This window comes from Rhea americana, unplaced genomic scaffold, assembly GCF_003343005.1.
Source record: "Rhea americana isolate MKP2758 unplaced genomic scaffold, rheAme1 scaffold_44, whole genome shotgun sequence".
Classification (NCBI taxonomy): Eukaryota; Metazoa; Chordata; class Aves; order Rheiformes; family Rheidae; genus Rhea; species Rhea americana.
In genome coordinates, this window is record NW_028186579.1 from 1662200 (window position 1) to 1684256 (window position 22057).

At 36.3% G+C, this 22057-nt stretch overlaps 1 protein-coding gene across 5 annotated transcripts in view; it reads left to right on the forward strand.

Moving 5' to 3' along the window:
• The window catches only part of EML4 (EMAP like 4), a 148171-nt gene that overhangs the window by 108921 nt on the left and 17193 nt on the right, over positions 1 to 22057 (forward strand). For all 5 annotated transcript variants that reach the window (XM_085315831.1, XM_085315829.1, XM_085315830.1 and 2 more), the window contains 11 exons: positions 171 to 294; positions 5262 to 5411; positions 6920 to 6989; positions 8239 to 8349; positions 10518 to 10613; positions 12605 to 12739; positions 12973 to 13108; positions 14909 to 15060; positions 16588 to 16713; positions 16978 to 17109; positions 17737 to 17804. In XM_085315831.1, coding sequence (XP_085171957.1) covers positions 171 to 294; positions 5262 to 5411; positions 6920 to 6989; positions 8239 to 8349; positions 10518 to 10613; positions 12605 to 12739; positions 12973 to 13108; positions 14909 to 15060; positions 16588 to 16713; positions 16978 to 17109; positions 17737 to 17804 — 1300 coding nt within the window. The remainder of the gene's footprint in view (positions 1 to 170; positions 295 to 5261; positions 5412 to 6919; positions 6990 to 8238; positions 8350 to 10517; positions 10614 to 12604; positions 12740 to 12972; positions 13109 to 14908; positions 15061 to 16587; positions 16714 to 16977; positions 17110 to 17736; positions 17805 to 22057) is intronic.

Below are 22057 nucleotides of genomic sequence, written 5' to 3' on the forward strand. Positions count from 1 at the left end.
TGTTTCTGTGTCCAGTTTTAAAAATCTGGGCCTTTACCAAGCTCCCATTTTAAAAATAATCATTGTGTTGCAAGCATTATTTGCATCTCTGTGCTTATTACTGTTTTTTTACTGTGCTCATTTCTTGTGTAAACTTGCCACACAATTAATATGCTTTTTTGTTTCAACAGAGGGAGAATATATCAAGATGTTCATGCGGGGTCGACCAATCACAATGTTCATTCCTTCTGATGTAGAAAACTATGATGATATTAGGACAGAACTGCCTTCTGAAAAGTTAAAACTGGAGTGGGTGTATCCTTATCATCAATAATTTTGTGGCTCACTTTTTTTGTCTTGTCTTACCTTCCCCCCACCACCTTTAGAATCTAGTTGTGTTTTCTTTATTCAGTGGTGAAATTTACTCCAAAGGAAAATAGAGAAAAACTAATTTAATGAAACAATTAAAATGGTTTTTAGCTACTTTAAAGTACATCTTTAAGATGCAAAAAAAAATCCAGGCACAGAAAAGACTACTTTTTCTATATTTATTTTAGTTTTGAAACTAATTGCAAACTATTGTTAGGAGGAGGGAAAGTGCTATTGGAGAATTACTGAGGTGCAAAAATTCCTACTGTGGATATATTAATGCAGGCTGCGTGTTCAGGAGCATTGCTAGGTTTTGTTTGTTCAGGGATTTTGTTTGTTTGTTTTTGTTTTTCCTGTGCTCAATTTTAAGAGGCTTTAGAGCAATGGAAGATCCTGAAAAAGATCCAGAGTTTCTTACCTATGGAGCAAGGACCACAGAAGTTCTCAGCYGACAAACTACTTAGTGCTGTTTAACATGTTTCAGCTCTGCAATAAAGAGATTCACTTCTTGGAGGATAGATTGCATTGAATATATTTATTGTGTGAAGAATGGAGTTAGTTGGAATGTGACTAATGACAATTCTCCAGACATAGCAGATCAGGCAATTTATKATTAATATCATGAGTTAAGTTCACTATAAGAAACATGCTTCTGAACATGTTTCTCTATTGCTAGTCTCTGTCTGCTCTTCCTTTAAGTTGTGATTATAAAAGTTAAATGAGTTCGTTAGTACTTCACTAAAATAACATGAGCTGGAGAGCATTTTGATTGGCGTAATTATCTCAGATTTGGTCCTTCTGATGTTGCTGAAAACCCTAAGGTTTTCAGAAATGTTGAGGATAAACTGTCATGTGTCAGGAGGCTGCCCRTGCTCTGTTGGCTAAGGCATGTATTTATTTTAATCCACCTATTTCCACTTACGAAAGAAGATTTCTCTATAATCTTTCTGCCTTGCAAACTAATAGATATTTGCAACAGATAGTATTGAGCAATCAGTTAAGAGGGACGGGAAAAAAAGTGTCCTCTGAACTTTTTGACAAGTTTTTGGAAGCTTAGACCATAAAGGATACAAGCTTTGGATTAAAAGTCTAGATTGGAAGGAAAAAGGAGCTCTCATTCAGCCTTTGCAAAATTGTATTGCCATGCTTTCCTGCTACTGCCCCTCTCGAGTGTTGACTCTGGCACTCRTGACCATGCAGTGAATTAGGTCAGTCGCTGATCTGGCTGAAATGTAATCTTTTTTTATTGAGTTAATTTTCAGCAGGATCAACTCATTAATTTGATTTGCTTCACAAATGTGCAAGAACTAGAACCAGCATACAAGAGGAAGATCAGACCTACATTTTCAGCAGTACTGAGGACTTTTGACTGATGAAAAGTGATCATGAAATCACACCCTGTGTTAAGCAGGTGCAAATCCCTGTGTGGACAAACTTATTTAATGTCCAAGGACCTTCCATTCAGGTTAAAACAGTTTCCCTCTGAGGGCTAATTAGAGTGAAATAAATCCAGTCTGAACAGGCTGTCTGTATGTTTCTGGAATCTTTTTAAAGAAATCAATCAGTATGTTTCTGTGTGTAAGGTATCTTTCGGAAGAAGACAACAGGAAAAGTCAGGTAAATTTGTAAGGCAGTAATATTGATCTGCATGAAGTTGGAAAAAAAAAGTTGTGTTTGGTTTTGGAGACACACAAAAGATGCAGTAACAGAAATTCCTGTACTTCATGCACGGGCTTGGCAGGACAAGGTAGAAGTCTGTAAGCCAGCTGGAAGTCGCAAATAATGGTGGCAGACTGGGGCCTGTACCCTTGGTTAATGACTTACGGGGACAGTGATTTAGAGTGTATTTTAGTATTGTGTGTGTTTTTTCTGGTCAACCAGACAGTGGACCAGTGAAAGACTGGTCAACACTGAGTTTCAAATAGTTCAATCAGTAAGTTTTATTCTRAACACCTTTTATTTCTCCAGGAACTACCTTCTGAATGGTTGTTTATAATTGGGCTTTGCTTTGGTAATACCATTCTGGAAGATACTATTTCCAGGCTAACCAGTCCACTATGAAGATAAATTACATCAGAGTAAGAACAGATGAAAAAGAGGTTTTGTTTGTTTGTTGTGTAAACAGGCTGCATCGTGCTGGTTTGTTCAACTGCTGATACTGGCACCTGTAGATTCAGCAGAACTCACTTAGATTTTTATCTCCCCTGCACATTGTCGTTTGAAAAAATACCTAAGCGGCTTGGCAGGATGAAGTAGCTCATGAGAAGGAAGGTTTGAGCTTTTGACTGTGTCTCCCGAGTATTTTAAATTCAGTTTGGGTATTCCTGCTTTACAGTGCAGTCTTGCCTAGTGCAGTTCAGGACTGGTTAAAGCGTATCTGAAATTCCCAGTAGTAGAGACATTGGCTTATTTAGTAGTAATAGCTCACTTGTCGGTGCTGCTGTTAGCTGGCAGTGACCATATAGCCTCTTTTTCCCAGTTTAAAGTACTCGATTTCTGGAGGGAACTGCTGACTTTTATTTATCTATTTATTTTTAAGATGATGATTACTGATACTCTTCTTGCTAAGAATAATTGAAGTCAGTAGTAAAGACACATTCTAATGTGTGGTGGATCAATTTGCATGGGGACAGTGACTAGCCAACTAAAACAAAAACACCCGTCTGCACTTCTACATATCAGTTTTTGAGATRAAGCAGTCCTCTTAATTGGCTTTAAAAAGTCTTCACAATACGAAGACTACTATCTCTGAATTCCTATGGCTGGAGCATAAGTCTTATTGAAAGATTACCATTGAAGTTTAATGGAAATTAAACAGCAATGTCATCTTAACTATTTTACTGTAAAACCATAGTCAATTATTTATTAACTTCTCTCTTTGCTTCTCTGTTYTGAATGGATGGAGAAGGGAGGAGCTGATTTGTAGCAATCCCTGAGGTTGTCTCAGGTGAAGAATGAAGAGTGTGCAGCTATCTCCCACAAAATGCAGTGTTGCTTTCCATGCTCCTAGAAAATGCCACCCCTCTTTGGAGGGGTGAAGGAAAAGAATGGACTGAGATAACATGAACCATTTCTTGCAGCCTTATGAGTGCCAGAGCTCAACGGCGTGTGCCAGAGTATTTAGCCTTAGCTCTGCACGGTAGGCTTTTTTTTATGAAAGGTATTTGCATAAATAATTAATCCTGTAACAGGGTGGATGTTCAAAGATGTCAATCTTAACAAATCCTTACCAATACACTCCTTTTTACTTACAACAAACCAGCAAGACCTGCCTTTCTTCTCCGAGGCAGTATTTAGAATAGTGTTCTTCATGCTTCAACACAGAAATAATAATTTCATTGGTCGGTAGCTCACCRCCAGTCAGTTCTGGAAGTTCAGTGGTCTGGTTAATTTGCGCTATTTGTGCTATTGAAGCTTAAAAGGAGGAGAGCGAGGAAAATCCAGTGGGAAGATAAATAGCAATAAAGCAAAAATGGAGGCATCCCGTCTTTTCTGCTTTCAGCGTTGCGTCACGTCAGCATTTCTCCTGATATCATTAGTTAAGCAGGCCAGTGAATAATGTCTGCTTCGGAGGCCTCCTTGTGCTGCTCTGCAGTAAGTGGAAGACAGCATGATGTAAATCTGTTAYTCTCTTTGCTACTCCTAAGAGATTTAATTGACAACTCAATGCAATGTCCCTTTTTGAACCACTAGTTAAGATCTATGCATATACAGTATTGATGGGGCTGCAAAAGAGGAAATACCTCTAYTGCTGGTGGTGTTTTGGCTTTTTCAGGGGATGGGGTTGGGAAGGGTGTGGTAGGGTTTTCTTCGGTTTGGTGGGGTTTTGTTTGTTGGTGGGGTTTTTCCGTGGGAAGGTAACCCGAGTTCACAAAGAACGGGGGCCGGGCTGTCAGTCCAGATGTCGGTTTCGGTATTGCCAAATTGTACTCATGCAACTRCTATTATTTAGGCGAAACAAACRAAAACAAACAAAAACCCCACAAAACTGCTTAGTGTGGCTTTCTCCATGTGGGTCTTTGACTTCATTTTCTCATTTTCAAGTCAAAATTTYTCCTTTTTCCTATTTTCCTTGTTGCAGGTATATTAGTATGCACTGAAGGTGGGGAATTATCTCTAAAATGCAGGACATAACAAGAAAAAGTAATTATATTTTTAAGCCTACAAAACGGCTGTAATTTTGTGCATGAGGACCCTGGGGTCTGACATACRGGCAGGCAGCCACATTACTAGTCTCTGTGAAGAAAATGCATCTAACCAAGGTTAGATCGTAGTGTGTAACATTCTTGAAAGCCATTGGTGTCATAGGAGTCAGACGTGTTTTCTACAAAATACCCCCTTTTTTTTGTTTTGGATAGATTCACTTAGTTTTCCCTTTGTCAGTTAGTTTTGAAGCTTGTTTTAAAAATATTCTAAAGCATTTTTAAAGAAATAGTTCCTGAATTTGGCAGCTGCTCTGCGGAATCTTGCCTTTTTCTGAAGAGCATTAAGAATTTTCACACACTTGTTTAAAAGGCCAAATGGAGCTGATACACTTGTACTCTGGAATGCAGACGGACTATTCTGTTGCTGTAAAAGACACTAAGCCAGTACAGCGAGTATTATTATTATTACTGTCAGTTTCTATAAACAGTTGCTGTTATATTTATTTTTCTTCAGTGTGCTTTCTACAGGCTTTATTTTTGTCAGTGAAACATCATGTTAAAATGGTTGAATTTCCCCAAATCTATTGACTATGTGTTTTTGTTTTTTTTAAACTATATTTCACTGAAATTATACTGTATTTTCAGAGAATAATATAATGCAGGGCATGTTTTGCKATGTGAGAACAATCAGCAATCCTTGCAAAATTTATACTTTGTGGTATACAGTGATTATGAAAACCTTGACTTCAAAAAAATATATGTATATAGATATGGGTATCGTGGAAGAGACTGTCGAGCCAATGTTTACCTCCTTCCTACCGGAGAAATTGTATATTTCATAGCATCAGTGGTGGTACTATTTAACTATGATGAGAGAACTCAGCGACACTACTTGGGCCATACAGACTGCGTTAAATGGTTAGTACATAACATTTGTATATGAGTGTGTATATATGTGTAATAATGAGGAGAGATCTTTTTTTTATTATTCTCTCATTTTATCTGTGATCTCGTTAGTGTCATCATAATTTTTATTTTTGGTTCTGTTAGTCCCAGTAGATTTCACCATAGTAAGTACCGTGTAAGTGAACGGAGCTAGAGTAGTCCCTGCTAGCTTATGCCTTCTAGGTTTAAATACAAAAGAACAAGAGTCTGCAATACGTAGACAATCAGAGTGCCAGATTAGAGAATATTTACATAAATTACTCTAAATGAATTAAAAATTGCCATCAGCCCATTTCTAAATTAGAGTGATTTACAAGCAATGTGACAAAGGTGTAGACTTCAGGGAGAATTGGAAAACCAAATGGAAAACTGAGCAATAGTTTTGTGATTTTTTGCTTGAATAGATGCTCCATCCAAGTGTTAAGATTGTCTGGGAATCCAGAAAGACCTTCRCAAATGAAACTGTAAAGCAGGAAAATTGAAGCCCAACATCATTGTCAGCACAAAGGCAGCTGCTCRTTTTATAGTGTTAGTTTGAAAAGTAGTGTAGGGCTTTGTGATTTTGATAGAGGATGTAAGCTCCTTACTTTATCTGAATTGAGGAGAAAGTTGCTATCTAGCCCTCCCCCCAACACGCTTTTTCCCTGCTGTGCTTTGATAACTGTAATTGCTTCCTGCGGGAGGAATGCTGTCAATCTTGTGTTCTTCACAGTTCATTGAAAAGACTGATTTTAAACGTTTTTGTGTCCGTCACTRCGACTTCTTCAGCCTCCCAACACACACTTTGCCTTTTTCAAGGGCTTTCTTCACCTTTATAATATTACAGAGAAAGTAAATAAGAAAGTCAGTTTAAAAATAACCGTGAGTAGGAGGAATTTTGAAATTACAGCATCTTTTGTTTCATTTGTCACATCAGCTTCAAAGCAAAATATGATAAGCAAAAGCGGTTTTTGACGTACAGTAGCAATGCACCACACTAAAGATTTTCATTATTACAATTATATCAGTAACTCATTTCAAGTGGTGATAATCCCTGGCTCTGTGGTACACAATCTCTCAGCTGACTTCTCAGCTGTTTTTTTCCCCAGGTTCAGGCACAGATTTTAGGTACAAAGTATGCTGTATTGTTTGTAAATATGACAACTACATCTAGAAAGCTCAGCATGAGACAATGTTCGTTTTGTTACAGTGGATTCCCAATAGAGTGCAAACCTTATATTTGCCTGGGCAAATGTGAAAGTGGCTCTTGTGGCACCTCTGGTTGTGTGCCAGCAGCCATCACAAATGCCCGATCAAATGGTTAGGATTTTCCAGTACAGTATGTAATAAAATATTCTGATGAGAAAAACATTCAAGCTGTCTCATTAAAAGTGGGATCATAAGTGTCTTCATGGGCTTCTGTTGAAARACAAACAAAAGAAAACCTCTCAATTTTGAAGACCAATGACAGCAAAAGCAAGTCATATTTCTGTCTGTCTTAGTCTTGCAGTTCATCCAGACAAAATTAGAATTGCAACAGGACAGTTAGCTGGAGTGGATAAAGATGGAAGGGTAAGTAATAGAGCTGTCGAGCAGTAGTATCTTGTTTTGAAAATCAGGAAAAGTTGTTGTTTTTTAATCTCATCATCACCTTCTGTTTACAGTTTATTTTATGCTATATATTTGCTGAGATAGTTTGCCATTTCTAAGGTAATGATAAATATCTCTAGCAAAAGATAGTAACAAGTTGAGTATCACCTTATATATTAAAAAGAGCAGAAGCTCATAAAGTCCTGTATCTGAAGCATCAGAAGAAACTCGYTTTTAATTCTAAAAGCCAAAGTGAAACTTCACGTGGCCTTGCAAATCATTTACGTTTCTCTCACATTTTTTCCAATATGTTTTCTCTCAAATGAAAACAAGTCCCCAGTTTTGTGGGTCTATGTACTCTTATGAGTTCAAAGAAAAGGAAATTGGGTTTGGAAATTCAGGGAGGATGTGACAAGCTTTCTTACAAACTCACCCAGTGGAGGACATCAGCCTTGTCCCTGGCTGGTGAAGTCTGTTAGAATTGGAATGACTTGCTTATGTTTACTAAGTTTTAGTAAATGTAACAAAGATGTTTTTTGAGGTGAAGAAGCCTCAAGATGTCTAGCTTAATTTCTTATTTAAGAAATTGATTTGGCTTTTTTTTGGATATTGTTATGACTTCTGCTGAACATTTGCTGAATATTCTGCTAGGGAGACATGATGTGTTGTCTTTTCTGTCGTGAATGCTGTCCTAAAGCCATTTCCATTCCCACATTATTTGTGATTGCATCACATTTGTGAAGCTAAGCAGATTTGGGATAACACTTGAATGAAGTATGACCATGAAGGATTTCATTCACTGGTTGGTGATGGAACACTCAGTAACATTGCTCTGATGCACTGGAGCCAATTTTGGCCTAGTTTTATATAGAAAAAAAGCCGTGCTTGACCACCTGTTTCAGTTGTTCTGTAAGGTTTAGTCCATCTGTTTGTCCAGTGTTTTAAAGTGAGCTAAGTTTTATTTTTGTGGCATCCAAATGCCAGCATAGTTAATTTCCTGCCGTGATGGCAATGCTGCCACGTTCTAGCCCAGACAGAGTAGAAATTGTCTAGGACCTTGACTTTTGAGGTTAAAGATGCTCGACGGTGGCATCATTAGCCCAAGTCACGGGCATTTCAGTCTGTAGTTCGTAGTGCTGGCGTTCAAGTAGCATCTGTTTAACGAACCTTGCCGTCTGCATGTGATATTTCTGCAGCTGGTAATGCTGTTTGTCATGTTGCTTTTGCACAGCCTTTACAGCCCCATGTTAGAGTATGGGACTCGGTGAGCCTGGTGACGCTGCAGGTTATTGGCCTTGGGACTTTCGAACGTGGAGTGGGGTGCTTGGATTTTTCAAAAGCGGTAAGACAGTATTACTTGRTGCTTAAAATGCTTTATCAAATTCTATGTAAACTGAAAAGAGAAATCTCTGGAGGTTTTTAGATGCGGTTTTCTAGCTGACCTGCTTTGGTTTGAAGTGTGTATGTAAAGTTTRTATTCTTTATATTATAAACAGCTGACAGGGAGCTAGGTGGAAAAACAGGAAATTGCACTGGTAAAGTTGTGGTATTAGACTAGCACACTGAGTAAACAGCAAGCAAGAAATACCTTGACTAGAAATAGAACTTTGTGCTGGTTTTGAGGTGTTTGTTTATTAAATAGAAATAAATAAAAACCTCGTTACTAAGATTGATGAAGGTAAATTTTAATGCATTCTGACATAATGAGTAAGTTTTCTATTTGTATAATTGGAGTTTTTTTTTTTTTTTTTAACCAAAAGAAAATATTAAAATCTTGTGCTGTTTTCTCCTTAGAAGTAATTTGTCTGCCTGTACTTCTACTTTTATGTAGACTAAAAATAGAAATCTTGTTACTGGGTCACAGAATTGATTGGAAAAATTAATAGTAAGTAGAAATGTGCTGCTTTGGTCTTGATATATTTTCATGAAGTTCACATTTCAAAATTGACAGTGCATTTATTTTCAGTTTATATTTGTGTAAAATATGTGCATATTTTAATCTTTGCCTTTGTATTTTCCYCTGGAGCTCTAAGGCATATCAGAGCTCCTGTAATGCCAAGCTGTGATTCTTTCATCCTAGCGATAGGTTTTATAAACAAAAACACAGCAAAAGCATATCTACTCTCTTTCCCATTAAAGAGCAGAAGAGAATGACAGCAGCTGAGGTTGAGAGGGTCTTCTGGAGATCGTCCAGTCCAACCCCCCAGCTCAAAGCAGGGACAGCTAATAGGGTCAGTCGAGTGTTGAATACCTGCAAGGATGGAGACTCGACAACCTCTCTGGGCAACCCATTGAAAATAAATACTTCTGCAGTTTTGTTAACACTGAAACATTGATAAGTTAATTATATCTAGATTTTGTCTTTCAATAAATAAAATAAACTTTTCTATACATAGTATAAAAATATATTGCATAAACAGARTAATGAGAGGAACACTCCCTCAGTCACTGTAACATACCAATAAAACTTGCAAACTCAGATTTGTTAAGATAAAGAAATACATGTTTCACAAAAAAAAAAAAAAAACCCCAAACAGAAAAATAAGGAAACATTAAAGATTAGATTTTAGTTTTTATTAGTTCTGTTCTTCAACTGAAAGTGATCCTGATACCTTAGTGCACTTTCATATCATTCYGTGTTAAACTGAGACAGTGAATGTGAAATATTGTAGGACTATGGTTTTACCACATAATTCCACTAAGCTGCATAAGAGCAGTGTATGTCACCAAAGCCATCTTAAAGGTTATTTCCTCACTCAATATGTGTATTGGAGACAATCTACCTGTAATAGTATGTGAGAATAAGGGAATAAAAATTTCAGCCATCTCAGTATTTTCATAATTTGTTGGTGAAAGTGAGCTGAATTGTTAAAGAGTCAACTTTAAACTAAAAAAATGTATATGTTATAAAATTATTCAAAATAAGCTGTTTCAGTTATTTAAACCTAATTTGCTAGACTTCCTACTTTTATAAGCCTTATTTTTTTCCGAAAGTGTTACTTTTGCTGCACTTTTACCAATTGCCTCATGAAAGTGCTGCTACTTACTGCTCTGTAAGAAAAAATCAGATTTGCTTGCAAAACCTTGATAATGTAAAGTTGCATGTAGGTGATGTAATATTTAAGAAAAAAACACAAATGCAGAAAAAAATCTGCTAAATAGAAAAGAAGYAGTAGTTTTGGGTTGATGCTCTTGACTTGGTGTTACAAACAAGAAGGCAAAAAAAATTGCAAACTAAAAGGGAAAGATTTGATGCATAATTCTAAAAGTTTTCCTAGAATATTATTTGAATCATGAGAGATTATCCAAAATGTGAGAATACCCRAACAGGAATTTAGATATTTTACCTTTAAGAGAAACAGTAAATGCAGCAAACTCCTTATTTTTAGGAATTTACTTGCTTAATTTATATTTGTGCCTTTGTGATTTTCAGAACAGTACTATCATGCCCTATTTTTAGATGTGACATGAAAGTACTTTGTTATCACTCCTTTTTTGTTTTTCCTTTAGGATTCAGGTACTCATTTATGTGTAATTGATGATTCTAACGAGCATATGCTCACTGTGTGGGATTGGCAGAAGAAATCAAAAATAGCAGAAATAAAGGTAAATAGTGTGCAAATGAATATTCTAAAATACAAGTCCTGTTATTCTTTGATAGAAATGCAATAAGTTGTAAGACAGAAATTTGTTTTACAGTAATATTGTATAATTACAGTTTCCAAGTATTAAAAAAAGCACAAAATAAATGTATTCTTGACATGTATATCGAAGAATTTTGATTATTGGATCACTGAATACATTTTTACATTTTACTTTAAATTAAGAAATTCGCTAATATTGTCCTAATAAAAAAAAATCATAGAAACTTTAAGGAAATAAACAATTAGAGTGCATCACTTTATTTTTAAAAGACAATTTTAGATGATCTGCATTCTCTTTTTCATCCAAATGAAGTTCCAGACATGGGATTCTTTATATACTTGTCTCTATTCAGTTAAAAAGTCCATTRATACTTCTGTGCATTGTAATCAAGTCTGCTTTACTTTTTCTTTTGATTGCTCACAAGTATTTACAGGTATCAATTGCACTAGAAATGCCTAATTCAATAATAATACGCTGTTGAAGTCTATATTTTGAGATACCTTGTTTTGTGTTATACGATATCAAGGAAGCAGATGTATGGATGTAAATTGAATAATTTTTTTAATTAAATAATTTTTAAATCAGTAAGTCAAATATTCTGTAACCACATTTCTCTATAGGACTACAAACTTGCAATTTCGAATAATGAAATCAGGTTTGTTTGACTTTCCTTCAATCAAGGTGATATACTGTTTTATACGTCTTTAATGTAAATCTATGTCAGTATTTCCATTTCCTTGCTGATACTGAATGTGAAGCTAACTGTCACATGCCTGATATTTCCTGTTCACCTTTTTATTGACATTACATTTTGACTATTTTCACTCTTCAGGAAATTCCTTGGTATTTCAGAACTGACCAAAAGAATATTGCAAGGAAAACTTCCCCTTCAGTTATTCACATGTAGGATTTGATTTTGCAGTACGTTAAGCACCTTCCACGACAGCTAGGTTTGGTGTGAGCTGAGAGTTTCCACCCTTGAGTTAGGCCCTAAAATGGAAGCCTTATTTCACCTAAGCTTGACTAAGTATTTCTGCCCTTCCAGTTTCTGTGTGGCTTGTGAATGTACCGGGTCCACTGATGTGGAGGAAAGCGTGAATGTGAAGTGTAATTTAATAAATRTGACTATCAAAAAACAATGAAATGTGACAAGTTTACTGTTATAAAATGAGGCATAAAAAGGTGTGAAGGCTCCTAGCTTCATTAGTCCCACAGATGCTAATTCAATAATGCATTTATGTATGCTCTTTTAAAGCAGGTGCTTAAATCCCATAGAAATAAATGCATTGATGCATTTACATAAGTGTTTTGTGGGATCATTGCCTCCAGGAGTTTGCTTCAAAGACAGTTTTGTTGATTTTACATTACAAATTCTATAAATTATCGGTCAATTTGTTACATTTGTAAAAYTTATTGGTGAAATAGTCGTAAAATATTCTCTTGGGTGTCCTCTTATGAGGAGAAAAGAGGAAAGAACCCAAAGGAATCGTTACTGGGTTTCAGAAAGAGAACAGATGTARTTGTGATATGTTATGATTTTCTGTGTTACCTCTATCATAGTTTTGTTATCCAGAATAACAGTGTAATCAATTTAGAAACTGAACTGATTTTCAATACAAAAAATTCTTGTTTTTCATTCCTTTTCTGTAGCAGAAGTCTTAGCCATTCCAAATGGCTTTTACAATTAAAAAATAAATGAACCCCCTACCACCACCACCACTTTTCTGCTGAAGTTTTTTAAAATCCCTTAAGAGTATGAAAGGATAATGTTAAAATGATGTATGTGGTCATTCAAACAGTTGATTTAGCATGGAAGTATTTATGGATTCTTCCGTACATCCAATCGATCATCTGTACATTTTCTTTTGTCTGTTCTGAAACTTGGGGTTTTACATGTGTGTCTGATAGCTAACGTTCCACCCGAATAAACGTTAYTTCTATTGTTCTTTCAGACGACAAATGAAGTTGTACTTGCTGTAGAATTTCACCCAACTGATGCAAATACCATAATAACATGTGGCAAATCTCATATATTTTTTTGGACGTGGAATGGCAATTCATTAGCAAGAAAACAAGGGATATTTGGGGTAAGAGTGCCTTTATATCAGGTCAAGTTTTAAATCAGTGGAATGGTCTGCTCATCCCAACCATAGACTTGCTCCATTGTCACCAACAGGGTGCTGTTTGAGCAGAGAGGGTAAAGAAAAAGAAAAAGGCTAACTTCTGCTTATGGGTATGCAGGGTGTGTGGGTGGGGATACATTATACTAATTACAAAAAGTACAAGCAATTATCCTTTTCTTTTGCTTATTTTGTTTCAGAAATATGAAAAACCCAAATTTGTTCAGTGTTTGGCTTTTTTGGGAAATGGTGATGTGCTCACTGGAGACTCAGGTGGGATAATACTTATATGGAGCAAAACTACTGTAGAATCTACTCCAGGAAAAGGACCTAAAGGTAGGATGCATTCACAGTTAATCAGAGATTAGGCAGTCTGTAGAAGACAACCATGTAGAAGACTGCATTAGAAAAGGAATAGGAAAATTGGACTGACTATGAGTGTACACTTCCTATTATAACAGGTGGTACTAAGCTCCTTCAAGTCTCATGAATTTGTTAGTTGACTTAATAGCCATCCAGAGATTCTCATCAATTTGTAAGTCTGTGCCCAACATTAATGAAAACTACTTTATTTAAATGTTTTTGCATGGAAAAAATGTGCAGTTAATCAACTTTGCTTTCATCCTATGATTTGAAAGAGGCTGTAGGATCAATTTGAGGGTTCTGTGAGCTGCATTTGCCTCTTAAGGCTTGTGTTGTACCATGCTTAGTCTCAAAAGAATACCAATAAAAGTTGAAGCTGATCTTAAGAGCGCTTGTGCGTGAAGGAAAAATATATTGCAGAGCTGTAGCAGTTACACAAATAACACAGTATCTGGTTAAGCAGATGCTCAAGTCTCGGCTGTAAAATATACTCTAAAACCCATTTTATTTGGCATTTGGGTTAAAGTTTTTGTAGAAAAGAGAAGAAAAATGATTCGTTACCCAGCATATGCAAACCTGGCACAGTTGAGCCCTAAGGTAACTTTTAAATTCAAGTATAATTTATTTTACTTGGCAGCTATTTCAAACACTCTGGCTTAAATTGGTATGCCAGGAAAACATTCATGTAAAAAGCAAATCTTTAACGGTAAGTCTGCTTTTGTAGGTAAATCTTTTTCTTGTCTTTCAAGTGAACTGCAATGGAAAAGTAATTTAACAAATTATCTGATGTTTAATTTTGAAGTTTTTTGTGCAAAATACCCTTTTCCCAGAATACTCTTAAAAGATATCAAATAGAACTTTTATTTCCACTGGCTTAATCAAATATGGACTCTTTTAGTTCATTTATCATATAAGGTCACAGGACTTTATCACAAACTTCTTTTGGCGGTTAGAGAGCATGCTGAATTGAGCCACAGACGGTCGGCTTAGTTAAGTTGGCATTTATTGAGGTGGTATTTAGGGCTTTTTTGTGAYTGTTCTTTGTGTATATGCAAATCTTGGAAGTCCCAGAATCTTTCAGCAGTTCTCTTCTAATGAAGACCCAGCTAGGATGCAAGAGTTTTTGTTTTTTCCTGTGCTAGCATTGATATTTAGTTTTCCCATCTTTTTTCTTCTTAATGTTTTCCTTTAGGTAGACTACTATATTGATAGATGCCAAGTGCTGATTATAGTGTTCTTAAGTGAAGCAACATCTAGCATTAGTTATTGGAATCGTCTGTTCTGGAAACTTTGCTATAAATAATTTGCCTTTTTTCCCCATTTTTATTCCCATAAGACTATAGACAAGGAGTCTTAAGAGCGTTCGATTTTTTTTAATAACTTTAATTCTTTTCTCATGATTATATACTACGTATTTTTTTTGACTCTTAAAGAGAATTTTTCTTGCCTCTTGCAAAATTATGTTCCCTTGGATAAGAGAAAATGAAAAGTATTTTGCAAGCAATTGTAAAGTTTCTGCCTTCAAAATAGATTTAGGACAGTCACASTCTCAAAAAATTTCTCATTAGAAAAGCAGACTTTTCGTTTATCTTTTTATCCTGTAAGAAAACACTACCACCTTGTGTTTGTAATACTAACGCAATACTAACAGGGTGAYAGTCTTAGTTATTGTATGCTGTTGTTTTATTCTTGTGCCAAAATGCACAGCTTCTTGTAAGTCCAGGTGGAAAAAAACGAGTAGAGTTCAATATTATTTTCTTTTTATGCGTGTAGGAGTATATCAGATAAGCAGACAAATCAAAGCTCATGACGGCAGTGTGTTCACACTCTGTCAGATGAGGAACGGGATGCTGTTAACTGGAGGTGGGAAAGACCGAAAGATCATCCTGTGGGATCACGATCTGAATCCTGAAAGGGAAATCGAGGTAAGAAAGCAGGAGTGGCRATGAAACTGCATTGGGCAGGGTGTAATCAGCAAGCTGGAGCTCCCTCGCCCTCCAGAGCAGTATTTGGGATGACAGAACATCTTTTTTCTAAGTGGGTGACAGTATTTTGTTGTGTCAAGTGTCAGTCTCTATACGGTACTGTGTGAGGTATATATACTCCCCTGCTTAAGCAAACAAAAATTTTAAGGATTTTTGTTTTTTCTAAACCCTTCCTCAGTTTCTCTTATTTGTCCCTTTTTTGGAGGAAGCTCTTTAGTATTGCCTGTGTTTTCTCTGAAGTTTGCCTGCCTGCAGAAAGACAAGTTACCAGGATTCGAGCTTTTTATAAAGTATTTGGTGTTAGATAGCAAGATATATGTGTACTCTGTCATCAGTTAGGTTGCAAGGAACATTGAACCATTTCTTTTAACTTTATCTTAACTCACGTATTTGAATATTTATGTTTCTTTGCAATTTGGTGAATGGGATGAACTGGAAAAAAACCTGCATGTTGTGATTTTAATAATACTTGGTTTTTTGCTGCCAATAAGATATTCTCCTGAAATAATGTAGTTGTCTTAAACAGATGTTCTGGTAATATTTTACTACCTTTTAGTTGGTACACGTTTATACCAACATTCTGAAAACCAAATATACAGAGGTTAAAGAGGGTTATAAAAGGGCTTTTTTATTATTATCTTGAAGGTAATTAAGTACCTTTAGAAAGCATGGATGAGWAAAAGTAAATATTGACTACTGTGTATGACTCCTGGATCTGCTGAATAACATGCTGTGTTCATATCACTGTCTCCTTGCTTCTTTTGCCAATATGTTGTATTATGTTCAAACTGATTATTTTATGTTGAAAAATATTATGTGAATTTTGACACACTTTATAAATGATGATAACAATTTTCTTGTAGCTAGTGTTGAAGTTAACGTATTTTCTGAAGAGAAGTCTTTTTTTAAAAAAAAAAAAAGGAAATGCACATTTTAAAATAGAGCCATGTATTAGAATTCAAGCATGCAATAAATTCTGAATTCAGTTATTGCTGCCATAAGGCATAGGAACAGTTACTTAAGTTTAATCMGGAAGCACTAAGAAAATCAGGAAGCATCTACTGTGAACTACAAGATTTTTCTTAGTTTTCATAATGTCTTCTTTTAAAATGTAAATAATGCCAATCCTTATAATGAATTGCAAGGTGTGGAGTGCATTTATTTAATGCACCTGACACTTAAAAAAATCTACGGAACTTAATTTGTAATTTTTTCTACTGAGACCTATGAAATTATTGTAATTGTGATTGTTTTAGAGTGATGTTCTGTGTATGTCTGTGCAGAATAAATAAACAAGGCAAGTTTCAAGTCAAATCCTGATTTAATGTATAGGTGATTAAATTATTCCTTTTTGCAGGGAGAGTAGCAGTTCTGGTCTTGTTGTTGTGCACTATGGTAGTTACAGTCTTCAAAAAAAAGCACCCGTTAAGATATGTAATGTGGCTTTACTGACATTTGTTTTTGTAGGTTCCTGATCAGTACGGAACAATCAGAGCAGTAGCAGAAGGAAAAGCAGATCAGTTTTTAGTGGGCACTTCACGCAACTTTGTTTTGCGGGGAACGTTTAATGATGGTTTCCTCGTAGAGGTACAGGTGAGATTGTTTTGTTTTGTTTTGGGGGGACTTTGGATTTTTCTTTTTTGGGGGCAGGGGTGTTGTTAGTTTTTAGATTTTTTTTGTTTGTTTTAGTGGGGTTGGAGATTTTTAGTTTGTTTTTTGAGGAGGTGGATTTTGATTTTGGGAGAGTTTTGGAGTTTTGTTTTGTTTTTTAACGTAATCCAAAAATGTGAAGGGCTGGGGCTTCCCTGTAGAGTCTTTGTTTTTGCATTTTTAAGTCATGTGATTTTTCCTTTTCAGGGGCATACAGATGAGCTCTGGGGACTGGCATCCCATCCTTTCAAAGATTTATTTTTAACTTGTGCTCAAGATAGGCAAGTCTGTATGTGGAACTCTGTGGACCACACACTGGAATGGACCAGGCTGCTAGATGTATGTGAACTCTTTAATGTTAAATGTAAAACTGGAAAATAGGATAAAATATCAATTTTGTGAAACATTCCTGTCCCATTTGCCTGTAGGGAGAGGCAAAAATCCTATAACTGTAGTGTTAAAAACAGCTAYTCAGAAGTTTTGATAAACTTAACAGGGTTCATCAGTCATTAGATGTATCGTAGTCTGATTACAGTGATGCCATTTAGTGAGCCAAWTCAGAATATAGTTAAAAATTCTGTTGTTGTTGTTACAATTTAACTTTTTTACAATTGTTCGAGCAATCTGAAGAGGTGGTTTTATCAATGCAGGTGTATTAGATTTGACTTTAGACGTCCTTCCTTACTGTCAATGTTTTTATCATAACTTGGCTAATAACCAAGCAAATATAACTTTTTTGGCAGAAAATTAGGTGCTACTTGTGAGAAGGTGATATAATGGATGTTAGTGATACACTAAAAAAAGAAGTCAATTTGAGTTTTAAAAGCATGCTGCTAACTAGTTAATCTTGCTCATTTATTTCTTTGGTAGTTTGCATGGGAATTTTTAGGGTACTTTTAATATAAGGAGAGATTTATGCCTGTAAATAAGCTGAAGAGTAAATTACTTACCTCTGCCTCGGTTTAGGAACCTGGGCACTGTGCTGACTTTCATCCAAGCGGAACAGTGGTAGCAATAGGAACGCACTCTGGAAGGTAAATATGTTTTGATTAAGCTGTGGTGATGGAAAATTTAAGTGAAATGGTTTAATAATAGGCATTTTATTTATTGGAGTTCATCTGCCATTTGTTTTTCATTCTTTTGTGTAAAGCTAACCAGTCTGATAAATTTTTTGGTGGGGAGTAGATCTCTTGTAAGGGTTAGATGGTGATAGATTATTTGACTGTTTAGTGTTTGGCTCTTTTTTGTTTTAAGCTATTTCGTGAAAACTCAGATTTTTCGGTATGTTTTTTTGGTGTGCGTGCATGCACGAGCAAGTGTCATGTGTTTCAGTTGAATGTGTTGCATTAGAAGATGGGTCCATCACAGATCTTCTGACCACCCAAATCGAACACACTTTCAATCTGTTTAATTTAGCTGGAGAGGCAACTGAACAGAGCTAGTGTTTTGATTTTTGTCTGTGACAGAGTTTAATGTGACACTTGGCTGTAATGCACAGTGAAGTGCTGTTGAGCATTAGGATGTCCATACTCATCCTAATATCCTTGCTTATTTTAAAGCTATCAGAACACAAGCCAAACCCTTCAATGCAGGCATCTTCTAATGGGGGAGAAAAAAATATGTTTCAATTCATATTTAAGCTCTCTTTGGCTTGGTATCATTTCCCAAGAAAGGCATCTCATGCAAGGGATTTTTAGCAAATAACAAAATTAAAAACAGGCTAGTAATAGCATTAGAAAGGTCAGAGTGGTAATTTTCAAATCTATTGCCATTCTCATTCTGTCTCAGTCCTACCTTCCCTACCTTATGGTTGGCAAGTCAATGATAAAGTAATACATAGTGCACATAAGAAAATTCCTGAGTTTTTTTGTTTAATTTGTCTTCTGGGGAGATTTTTTATGGTTTTTAGGCATGCAGTTAGATATTTGAAGTTTGTGTTTTAAAAACTGCTGAGCATATACAACACATGACTTAACTTTCCTGGGAAAAAAAAATAATAAAAGTTAAATGCTTTTCAAGGATTTTCTTTCTCCAGGATGAAGATCTAGTCTGCAATAACTTCACTAGGTATAAGTTCAGACTAGAAAACCTAGTGTATCTTCCTAAGCAAAAATCTAACTGAGCTCTTGTACATTTGGATTCCCCTTTTGCCTTTCCTTTTCTTAATGTCTTTCTAATTACACTGTTAAATTGAACCAGTGTTTCTACCTTTGTTAAACAGAGCAGAAAGTGTTAGCTTAGTACTATCTGAGAAAGAGAAAAGATGTTGTCTGAGAGTTTTTAGGCATTTCTGAAATTACATCAAAATACAATCAGGCCGTAGGGAGCAGTTGAAGCATTCAGTCTGGAGTTTGCTTTTGACTGATTTTATTTTTTACATATGTGTGTGTGTGTGTGTGTGTGTGTTTGTGTATATATATATATATATATAAAATATATACATATGTTTAATCAGATATATATAATCTTTTTCCCTCCCAGAGAGTTTACATTACTTTTTCAATTCAGTATATTTCAGTTTAAATTCAGATTTTTAAATTACTTGAGGGCAGCCCCTTTATATGATATTGGATATGTTTATAATGACGGTCTTATTATTTTCTTCCATTGTTTCTTTTGGAATGAAGCATTTATTTCCATTATTATATATTATTGCATTCTGATATTGCGTGATTCAATGGTAAGTTTGATATACACAAATGAAACTGAATTGAAATGAGGTCTGTTAAGTGTGCAAGTGGATGAGAAATAAATGGAATTGTGAAACAAGATAAACAGAGCAGTTTTAGATTTACTGACTAACTGACGATATCATGTGGTGCTTTCCATGCCAGATAAACCAGTCTTAGGGAGTTATTTCCTGGAGGAATGAGATTTGCATGATATATCTGGATTACTGTAAGAGAGGAAAAAAATCTCTCAAGCCTTAACTATATAATAACTTACTTGATTCATACCCCAAGACTCGTAAAGCAAATATTAAAAGGTTCCAGTCTGTTTAGAATTCAGTACACCAAAACCTTGGATGTGTAATATTTATTGCAGTTCTAGTGCCACGTTGCTTCCAGCACAGAGGTCAGTAAGACGGGGATAAGGAACGGGGCGTTGACGAGGCTGGGTGTGGGGGTTAACGTTCTGACGGCTGAAGAAAGCTGAATTTTCTGCCTCTCTTTCCATTCACTGTTGTTTCACTGTAGTGTATTTTTATCGGAGCTGACATGCCATGTTTCTGGAGTGTATTTTATGTACCACTTACCATGATGTGTATTTCAGTATCATTTGTATTTTTAGGCTTTCCTCCAGACGGTCTGCTGTGTGTTTTGTTACCAGTTGAAAGAACAGGGAGGGCTAGCAATCACATATCCTACCAGAAAATTGAGTTTTTTCAAGGTACTGTACAGGTTATTGTGCCATGCTGCCAGTGGTGGTATTTGCAGGGAAGCGGATCTTCCTGTGACTAATCATGTAGAGCATTTTGAGTGCTGTTGATATAAGTGCTCAAAAGCACTGCAGAAAAAAAGACTGATAAGCTTCTTGCAAAAGTCACCAACACTAATAAGAAAAGGGAAGGCTGGCAGGCAAGAGCAGCTGAGCCAATCCCCYGAGGAGGTGAATCAGTCAACAGAGCTATTCAGACTTGCACCAGTTCTGCATCTTTTGTGGTGTAAAGGTGAAGAAGCCTTAAACAACCTGCACTCTGACCAGCACCTTGCAGGCTCAATATTCAGTATTACCTGAACAATGTTGTAGCAATTGCAAGCATTAGTGCAAGAATATGTTACTACTCTGGAATACTCCATTTCCCTAGTGCTCTCGTCAGGAAAAAATTGTGTATTCACAGATGTAAGTTATCAGTAACTGACCATGTTGTGGATCACAATTTGTTTTCCCAAAGAGTTTTTTACGGATTTTTTTTAATCTCTAAATTAATTTCTTTTTTAAGTAGAAAGGTTATTTAAAATAAAAAATGCTGAAAATACTGGAGGAGTGAGAAGATAGAAAACAGAGATTAAAATCACAAAAATTATACATTGCTTATATTAACTCAGAAACCCATTAAGCACGTTATCTTCAGTAACAACTAGGAGAAAATCATAAAAAGTGAAAGCTTTTTTACAGCTGGGGTATCATTCACGTGTTTTTCTTCATCTCATCTGCAAGTCAGAAGTATAAGAGTTCGCTTGGCAGCCAAGGCTTTGTGTTTCGTGGCCCAGCAGAACTTTTGCAGGGTCGGCTGCCATTTCCTTGTTGCATACATTCATTTTGGGAGCAAGATCCTCTCAAGAGCTGCAGTCAAAGGTGGAACCAGCTGTTCGTAATAAAGGCCTCCATGCAGCGCACCGCTCAACTGCTGCATCCACCAGACTGGAAACACATTTCATGGAGACAGGCTTTCTTGCTGGCAATTCCTGTTTGTCAAGGCGCTGGGGAGACCTTAGGCGACTGAAGAGAGCGTGTCCGATTAAAGCTTGAGGAAGTGTCAAGAAACAGCTGAACTAGATGTGACCAGCACTTTCTTTCTAAAGTAATAACAAAATTGTCATGTTGCACTGGTTGCTTCTGCAGTTGGCTAAGTTTGCTCCCAGGGTTGTATCTCTTGTCCAGAAAAAGATCTGGAGAAGAGGGACAAATGTCACAAACTACTTAACCTCTTACACCAAGCACTTCAAAGTGTGCTCTAAGAGCAGCGGGAGTTTTATATCGTGTTTGATATTGTGCAATACCACCTCTGGGCTTGGGGTAAAGTGGATAGTTTTGTGTAGTTTTTCCAGTTGTGTTTTAGGCTTTTGATATTTTACATTTTCAGTCATAAACATTAACTGGAGCATTGCCTACTTTATGGCAGTGGCAGGAACAGTGAAAAGCATTCAGGAAACCAGCTCAAAGCATCAGAAAATTTTTTGAAGTTTTGGGCCAAAGCAAAGAGAAATATATCCCTGTCTCAGCTGCCTCCTTGCATCTTGTGCATTTCCAACGTGTCGTGGTCTGGCTCTCCCAAAGGCTGCCTGTGCGGCTGCCCTCGCCAGGGCTTGGAGAAGGCAGTCATCGTTGCTGATGCACTCAGTTTTATCTCAAGATAGCTCGTCCTACTGCCCAAAAGAAACAAATAGGCATCATGCACCGCCATCTTGGCAAATAAATAGATTTTACAGTATAGTGCCGACTTTTTTTGGTGAAATAGAAGGTTTTCCTCACTCTGGTGCTGCTGCTCAGGCACGTGAGGTCCATCGCTGGCCTGGACTGCAGCAGTGAGGAGTGCTGCTGGCTCTGCTGGATCAGAAAAACA